We start from the raw sequence: 10,027 nt of genomic DNA, 5'->3' as shown, positions 1-10,027 counted from the left end.
ACGACCATTACATAATGGTTTACAATACAAATATGTTACAACAAAATAAGTTTCTTGAATGCAGTTTTTACACAATATCATACAAGCATGGACTCCAAATCTCGTCCTTATTTAAGTATGCGACAACGGAAACTCTTAATAATCACCTGAGAATAAACATGCTTAAAACGTCAACAAAAATGTTGGTGAGTTATAGGTTTAACCTATATATATCAAATCATAATAATAGACCACAAGATTTCATATTTCAATACACATCCCATACATAGAGATAAAAATCATTCATATGGTGAACACCTGGTAACCGACATTAACAAGATGCATATATAAGAATATCCCCATCATTCCGGGACACCCTTCGGATATGATATAAATTTCGAAGTACTAAAGCATCCGGTACTTTGGATGGGGCTTGTTGGGCCCGATAGATCTATCTTTAGGATTCGCGTCAATTAGGGCGTCTGTTCCCTAATTCTTAGATTACCAGACTTAATAAAAAGGGGCATATTCGATTTCGATAATTCAACCATAGAATGTAGTTTCACGTACTTGTGTCTATTTTGTAAATCATTTATAAAACCTGCATGTATTCTCATCCCAAAATATTAGATTTTAAAAGTGGGACTATAACTCACTTTCACAGATTTTTACTTCGTCGGAAAGTAAGACTTGGCCACTGGTTGATTCACGAACCTATAACAATATATACATATATATCAAAGTATGTTCAAAATATATTTACAACACTTTTAATATATTTTGATGTTTTAAGTTTATTAAGTCAGCTGTCCTCGTTAGTAACCTACAACTAGTTGTCCACAGTTAGATGTACAGAAATAAATCGATAAATATTATCTTGAATCAATCCACGACCCAGTGTATATGTATCTCAGTATTGATCACAACTCAAACTATATATATTTTGGAATCAACCTCAACCCTGTATAGCTAACTCCAACATTCACATATAGAGTGTCTATGGTTGTTCAGAAATATATATAGATGTGTCGACATGATAGGTCGAAACATTGTATACGTGTCTATGGTATCTCAAGATTACATAATATACAATACAAGTTGATTAAGTTATGGTTGGAATAGATTTGTTACCAATTTTCACGTAACTAAAATGAGAAAAATTATCCAATCTTGTTTTACCCATAACTTCTTCATTTTAAATCCGTTTCGAGTGAATCAAATTGCTATGGTTTCATATTAAACTCTATTTTATGAATCTAAATAGAAAAAGTATAGGTTTATAGTCGAAAAAGAAGTTACAAGTCATTTTTATAAAGGTAGTCATTTCAGTCGAAAGAACGACGTCTAGATGACCAATTTAGAAAACATACTTCCACTTTGAGTTTAACCATAATTTTTGGATATAGTTTCATGTTCATAATAAAAATCATTTTCTCAGAATAACAACTTTTAAATCAAAGTTTATCATAGTTTTTAATTAACTAACCCAAAACAGCCCGCGGTGTTACTACGACGGCGTAAATCTGGTTTTACGGTGTTTTTCGTGTTTCCAGGTTTTAAATCATTAAGTTAGCATATCATATAGATATAGAACATGTGTTTAGTTGATTTTAAAAGTCAAGTTAGAAAGATTAACTTTTGTTTGCGAACAAGTTTAGAATTAACTAAACTATGTTCTAGTGATTACAAGTTTAAACCTTCGAATAAGATAGCTTTATATGTATGAATAGAATGATGTTATGAACATCATTACTACCTTAAGTTCCTTGGATAAACCTATTGGAAAAGAGAAAAATGGATCTAGCTTCAACGGATCCTTGGATGGCTCGAAGTTCTTGAAGCAGAATCATGACACGAAAACAAGTTCAAGTAAGATCATCACTTGAAATAAGATTGTTATAGTTATAGAAATTGAACCAAAGTTTGAATATGATTATTACCTTGTATTAGAATGATAATCTACTGTAAGAAACAAAGATTTCTTGAGGTTAGATGATCACCTTACAAGATTGGAAGTGAGCTAGCAAACTTGAAAGTATTCTTGATTTTATGTAACTAGAACTTGTAGAATATATGAAGAACACTTAGAACTTGAAGATAGAACTTGAGAGAGATCAATTAGATGAAGGAAATTGAAGAATGAAAGTGTTTGTAGGTGTTTTTGGTCGTTGGTGTATGGATTAGATGAAATGTCCCGTTCTTATTGATTAAAAACGTTCCATATTAATTGATTTCGTTGCGAGGTTTTGACCTCTATATGAGACGTTTTTCAAAGACTGCATTCATTTTTTTTTAAAACAAACCATAACCTTTATTTCATAAATAAAGGTTTAAAAAGCTTTACGTAGATTATCAAATAATGATAATCTAAAATATCCTGTTTACACACGACCATTACATAATGGTTTACAATACAAATATGTTACATCGAAATCAGTTTCTTGAATGCAGTTTTTACACAATATCATACAAACATGGACTCCAAATCTTGTTCTTATTTTAGTATGCAACAGCGGAAGCTCTTAATATTCACCTGAGAATAAACATGCTTTAAACGTCAACAAAAATGTTGGTGAGTTATAGGTTTAACCTATATATATCAAATCGTAACAATAGACCACAAGATTTCATATTTCAATACACATCCCATACATAGAGATAAAAATCATTCATATGGTGAACACCTGGTAACCGACATTAACAAGATGCATATATAAGAATATCCCCATCATTCCGGGACACCCTTCGGATATGATATAAATTTTGAAGTACTAAAGCATCCGGTACTTTGGATGGGGCTTGTTAGGCCCAATAGATCTATCTTTAGGATTCGCGTCAATTAGGGTGTCTGTTCCCTAATTCTTAGATTACCAGACTTAATAAAAAGGGGCATATTCGATTTCGATAATTCAACCATAGAATGTAGTTTCATGTACTTTTGTCTATTTTGTAAATCATTTATAAAACCTGCATGTATTCTCATCCCAAAAATATTAGATTTTAAAAGTGGGACTATAACTCACTTTCACAGATTTTTACTTCGTCGAGAAGTAAGACTTGGCCATTGTTGATTCACGAACCTATAATAATATATACATATATATTAAAGTATGTTCAAAATATATTTACAACACTTTTAATATATTTTGATGTTTTAAGTTTATTAAGTCAGCTGTCCTCGTTAGTAACCTACAAATAGTTGTCCACAGTTAGATGTACAGAAATAAATCGATAATTATTATCTTGAATCAATCCACGACCCAGTGTATACGTATCTCAGTATTGATCACAACTCAAACTATATATATTCTGGAATCAACCTCAACCCTGTATAGCTAACTCCAACATTCACATATAGAGTGTCTATGGTTGTTCCGAAATATATATAGATGTGTCGACATGATAGGTCGAAACATTGTATACGTGTCTATGGTATCTCAAGATTACATAATATACAATACAAGTTGATTAAGTTATGGTTGGAATAGATTTGTTACCAATTTTCACGTAGCTAAAATGAGAAAAATTATCCAATCTTGTTTTACCCATAACTTCTTCATTTTAAATCCGTTTTGAGTGAATCAAATTGCTATAGTTTCATATTGAACTCTATTTTATGAATCTAAACAGAAAAAGTATAGGTTTATAGTCGGAAAAATAAGTTACAAGTCGTTTTTGTAAAGGTAGTCATTTCAGTCGAAAGAACGACGTCTAGATGACCATTTTAGAAAACATACTTCCACTTTGATTTTAACCATAATTTTTGGATATAGTTTCATGTTCATAATAAAAATCATTTTCTCAGAATAACAACTTTTAAATCAAAGTTTATCATAGTTTTTAATTAACTAACCCAAAACAGCCCGCGGTGTTACTATGACGGCGTAAATCCGGTTTTACGGTGTTTTTCGTGTTTCCAGGTTTTAAATCATTAAGTTAGCATATAATATAGATATAGAACATGTGTTTAGTTAATTTTAAAAGTCAAGTTAGAAGGATTAACTTTTGTTTGCGAACAAGTTTAGAATTAACTAAACTATGTTCTAGTGATTACGAGTTTAAACCTTCGAATAAGATAGTTTTATATATATGAATCGAATGATGTTATGAACATCATTACTACCTCAAGTTTAGTAGGTAAAACTACTGGAAGTGACAAGAAATGATCTAGCTTCAAAGGATCTTGGATGGCTTGAAAGTTCTTGAAGTAGGATCATGACACAAAAACAAGTTCAAGTAAGATTTTTACTCGAATTAAGATAGTTTATAGTTATAGAAATTGAATCAAAGTTTGAATATGAATATTACCTTGAATAAAAAAGATAACCTACTGTATATAACAAAGGTTTCTTGATCTTAGATGATTACTTGGAATGGATTAGAAAGCTTGGAAGTAAATTAGTAAACTTGAAGGGATTTTTGAAGTGTTCTTGAAGTGTTCTTCCTATGATGATTATAGCTTGATGCTTGAAGTGATTTTTGATGAAGATGATGATTAACTGCTGGAAAAATACGTTCATAATAGTGTGTGTGTGTTGAGAGAGAATTAGAAAGAGAATTGGAAGTGAAATGGAGTGAATGATGAGTGGTAATTGGTGAGTGGTGAGTGGGGTTAAAAGGAGTTCTAGTTAGTTGACTAGCTCATGGTAGAAGTTAAAATTGATTAGTCATACATGACATAATCAAGAGTGGAATCCCATGCTAGTTCCTATTGGTATATACCCATAGTAAGTACGTTTTGAAGCTGTGTATAATACGGGTAAGAATACGACTAGAATTCTTGATGCAAGAAAAGAATGGGAAAGTAACTGTAACCATTTTCGTTAAGTATGAGTGTTTTGATATATGTCTTGAAGTCTTCCAAAAGTATTTTAATACATCTAAATACACTACATGTATATACATTTTAACTGAGTCGTTAAGTCATCGTTAGTCGTTACATGTAAGTGTTGTTTTGAAACCTTTAAGTTAACGATCTCAATTAATGTTGTTAACCCATTGTTTATTATATCTAATGAGATGTTAAATTATTATATTATCATGATATTATGATATATTAATATTTCTTAATATGATATATATACATTTAAATGTCGTTACAACGATAATCGTTACATATATGTCTCGTTTCGAAATCCTTAAGTTAGTAGTCTTGTTTATATGTATATAACTCATTGTTAATATACTTATGGAGATAGATACTTATCATAATCTCATGTTAACCATATGTATATCCATATATATATCGTCATGTCATTTTTACAAGTTTTAACGTTCGTGAATCGCCGGTCAACTTGGGTGGTCAATTGTCTATATGAAACATATTTCAATTAATCAAGTCTTAACAAGTTTGATTGCTTAACATGTTGGAAAAATTTAATCATGTAAATATCAATCTCAATTAATATATATAAACATGGAAAATTTCGGGTCACTACAGTACCTACCCGTTAAATAAATTTCGTCCCGAAATTTTAAGCTGTTGAAGGTGTTGACGAATCTTCTGGAAATAGATGCGGGTATTTCTTCTTCATCTGATCTTCACACTCCCAGGTGAACTCGGGTCCTCTACGAGCATTCCATCGAACCTTAACAATTGGTATCTTGTTTTGCTTAAGTCTTTTAACCTCACGATCCATTATTTCGACGGGTTCTTCGATGAATTGAAGTTTTTCGTTATTTCGACGGGTTCTTCGATGAATTGAAGTGTTGGAACAGTTTTTTTTTTCTTTCTTTTTTCTCGTTTTGTATAAATGTCTCCATAATCTAACAGAAACAAGGATCAAGTCTCACTAGAAGAAATGTAACGGTTGGAAAGCTCCAAATAAATTAATTCGTGATACATGATATTTAGAAAATAAAATATTGTATTCGATTCTATTACACTTTATTTAAGAGCATATATAATTTTTTTGGCGAAAAAACGAAAACATTAATAACAGATCTGAGAATCAACTCATACAGCACATACAAGAGAATCCAAAACGAGTTCTAGCTGTACTAAACAAAACTATTCAAAGGGCAAATCAACTGGGTGAGAAATCACGTTTTACAAGGAGACCAAAATACAACTATAGTTATAACCACATGGAATCTCAAATACCGATAATACTACACAGACACACGACCTAACAAACAAAACGGCGTCAGCGATCTGGCCTATTGCCTTCGCAACAACAGAACAGGAAAAACCAGCGTCCGCAAAGCTTCCCGAGCCGCCAAAAGAAAAGCCCTAAACGCAAAAATTCTGAGCGAACCCCCACATCTTGAACCAGATCTCTAATAGGGAGATCGTCGCCTGGACAAAACCCAAGAGAACCTCAAAAAGGTAAAGACAGCACCCAAAACTACAGCTCAACCCAACCTTACCCCGACAAGGCTCATGTGCCCTACATCACCACCATCAAAACCCCCCGCCACTAATAGCCATCGACTAGCGTCCAAATGCCGCCTGATAAAGGAGAGAACGGAACCACGAAGTGCCGATGGTCACCACCAACAGGGTGGTAGACCACTGACCCTAGCATAGCACAACCATCACAACCCACCAAACAGACAACCAACGACAGTGGCTACCACCAACAGGGTGGTAGACCACTGTCGTGACCAGTCAACAGTCAAGTGACCACCACCAACGGGGTGGTGGGCCACCGAGAAGCGCTGCACTCAGGTAACGAGGGGGAACAGAGGAAGGGAACCCCAACACCACGATCTATTGTTGACCACCACCAACAGCGTGGTGGTCCACCGAACCAGCACCGGAAAGGAGAGAGCAACGAAATCCGGTGCCTGAGAAGAAAAGCCGACTACGGCGAAGAAACTCACAAGCAACCATAGCCAAAAATCACCACGAAAAACGGCGGTGAGTGGTGGCTATAACTGCCGGAGCAAACTTCAACCACCAAAGGGAGAAGCAACAGACCACCGGAAAAAAGAGGTGGGGAGCGTTTTTATGTTTTTTGTTTTTTGTTTTTTTTTTGTTTTTTTTTTGTTTTTGTTTTTGTTTTTTTTTTTTTTAAAAACGGTATCTATTTAAGAGCATATTCATCATATAACATTACATGCAATAAATGTTGAAGTAGACGACAAAAATCGTATGGCATGGTACATATTTTTCTCACTAATAATATCATTCAGTAATTCAGCATATACATTCGTAATCACAAATTCAAAAGCTCACTTTTGTGCTAGGCAAGAAACTTCACAGGACTCTATAACCCACTGCAAAGTAAATTGCATTGTGAAATCCCCAGATGAGACTCGAACTCGAGACCTCTCGGACATCCGGAAGGACAGTAATCACTCAGCTAAATGGAGATGGTTTTTAAATTATACAATTGATCAAGCTCTCTAATCAAATATGTTATGCAAAGAGACTGGTTAATTTGTAAGAAAGTTTGATTTTGAAGCTTTAAGGTTTTGAATTACGAAAACCGTTGGTGCCTAAAGTAACATACATGGTATGAATGCACATAATAATTTGAAGGATACTTTTCACACATAAGCATTATGCTAACCAATACATCATTCATATGAAGTAACTTTCTTGGATAGAGTCGTACGACCAAAATGACATTGGGTGATAAGTTGAAAGCATCCAAGAAAGGAGGTAACTTTCTTGGATGAATTCATACTAGAACCGTTTTAATAGTGCGGGTTGCAGTAGAAATATTTTCTTGAATCACTTCGGTCGTCTCCCACCCAATTGATATACTATGGAGTACGGAGTACGGAGTACTTTTTTCTTTTTTTTTTAATAGTGCGTTGCAATTACCAAAAAAAAAAAAATATATATATACTCGTAAACACCATTTTGGTAGAGAACAATCAGACACATTTACATAAAGAGAGGATCTTGACACCAAGACCCTTTAACCCTGCACGTATATGATAAGAGATAAATAATACTCCGTAGTCGATACTTTAATCAACCCAGATAATACTTTACCAGCACATAAGACAAAGCACATGACCCGACCCGACCCGACCCGACCCGACCAGACCAACCTGTTCAGTCACTTATTTGATCTATTTTAATGGTTACGCCCAAAAAGACGCGATAGTATAGCACTGTATCTACTGCTTTGTAACAACTTTGTGCAGAGTTGCTAACTTCAGTGATTATCAAAGCTCATAACTAAAAAGATGAAAATTGATACCTAGAAGTCTTAAGCATTACATAAAAGGAAACAATTAAACAAAGCTCATATCCAACTCTTCACCCATGTAACAAGTATTTAAAACGCAGAAACAAAAGAGAAACATACACTCAATTAGTTCGGAGAATAAAAACACCTTCTAGTCAATCCAACAACGTGCTCCTTCATCCTCCATAGAAATTAGAAACCTTCTGCAGAATGACAAGCATGACAAGCACAATTAGATCATGCATCACGGTTAAAGACATTTGAATAGTTTCTACAACAATCATCACCTTACAATGAATACCTGATTAATTTGTTACCACTTACAAACAATCAAGTAATATTGTAAACTAAACGGAACATATTTTAGCATGGGCATCTACGACGATACACATTTAGGATGCGTTTGATAAAACATAATGATTCACGGGTTCTAAGTGAAGTGGACTCTTAACGACAATCTGTTTGATAATCATTCTGAATAAACCATACAAATGATGTAAAATCAATGTATTAAACATTAAAGGAAACGTAGCGGCTCTTCCCTCGGCGAAGTCCGCATTGGCTCTACTTATTATTATGGTAAATCAGTGTAAACGTAGGTGTTCAATGGTTAAGAGAGTATTTCAACTCTAATGGTTCAGCACAGATTGCATAATGGCTCAACATCAATGGCACATGTCACATACAAACGCAATGAATGCTAAACGATTCAACATTGAACGCTGAACCATTCAATTAAGAAAGAGGCAATCAAACGCACCTTAGTAAAGGAGGCTAGTAACAGAAGTATATGAATGCCAAATGCCAAACAGAACTAAAAAAATAATATCATGAGAGAACCTTCATCCAGCCATATCATTCCCGGCATAAGGAGAGACTAGGCTCTCAACATATTGTGCTCCAATAAACGGCTTTTCACGACTATAATTGGCATACGGATGACCAGAACTCCAACCTCGAAGAATAACCCTCTTGATATTAATCTTAGATGATACATTTATCCATGATTCCCCGTGCTTTTCCATCACCCAAATCTCTCGAATCTCTCGCTGCCGCACTGTTGTATAGTGAATAAAGCATAACTTTCCTTCAAAAGAACCAAAACTATAAGAAGACGACTCCACTAACCAACTAGGTTTAGGTAATTCTTTGAACTTTTCCTCAACTAAATCAAAGTAAACGATCACAACTATAACTTTATCTTTATATTCAACAAAATGATCCCAAAAGACAATCCAATGCGGATAACCGTTCATAGTCACACCTTGTGCGTCTTCAAAGATGACATATGGGAAATGCTCAATCTTCTTCCAACTATTAGTCTTGCAACTATACACATGAGCACTAGTTACATCGTAAACTGATTTTTCATATGAAGGGGCCTTAAATCTATCATATACTTTATGACTATGAACACGAACAATCCTTACAACCTTATATGCACGAGTTGTTGAATCGTAACCTAGTGCGAAGTGCCTAAATTCTCCCCTAAATAGAAAACGACCCGTGAAACTTCTAAGCAATCGCGTAGATGGGTTCCACAAAAAATAGCTACGATCACCATCGCCCAATAAAATCAAGCCATTGCAAGACCCTAAAATTTCTACATACCTTGAGAATTCAGTCGTCGGAATGGTATGTTCATACCGTGTCTCTTGATCATCCAAACCAACAGATTTCATCATTGGAGCACCATGAATATACCTTATGCGGCCAAGACTATAGCTTTTAGAAAGGTGCGCCTCGATAAAAGAAGGATCGGAAACTACATCGCGCCATTGTTTACAAACGGACTTCGCCTTTAGCATTGATTTAAAAGACAACCTTTCAAGAATCTTGAAAACAAGATCGTGTGGAAGTTGTCCTTCAAATTTAGATAATTTCATTAAAGACTCTTCCAT

The 10,027-nt window shown here is 34.3% G+C and overlaps 1 protein-coding gene across 1 annotated transcript; it reads right to left on the bottom strand.

The window, feature by feature from the left end:
* Positions 1–8,968: 8,968 nt before the first annotated feature.
* Positions 8,969–10,027, bottom strand: LOC139900636 (F-box/kelch-repeat protein At3g06240-like). The gene has a single exon (XM_071883400.1). It carries the CDS (start codon positions 10,025–10,027, stop codon positions 8,969–8,971), a length of 1,059 nt encoding a protein of 352 aa, XP_071739501.1.

This window comes from Rutidosis leptorrhynchoides, chromosome 3 (assembly GCF_046630445.1).
Source record: "Rutidosis leptorrhynchoides isolate AG116_Rl617_1_P2 chromosome 3, CSIRO_AGI_Rlap_v1, whole genome shotgun sequence".
Classification (NCBI taxonomy): domain Eukaryota; kingdom Viridiplantae; phylum Streptophyta; class Magnoliopsida; order Asterales; family Asteraceae; genus Rutidosis; species Rutidosis leptorrhynchoides.
Note: the sequence above shows the minus strand (reverse complement) of the source record. Positions and strands in the feature narration are given on the sequence as shown.

Bases quoted from the DNA above. Each gene is read 5' to 3' on its own strand.
- LOC139900636 (XM_071883400.1), bottom strand. From the start codon at position 10,027: ATGGAAGAGTCTTTAATGAAATTATCTAAATTTGAAGGACAACTTCCA.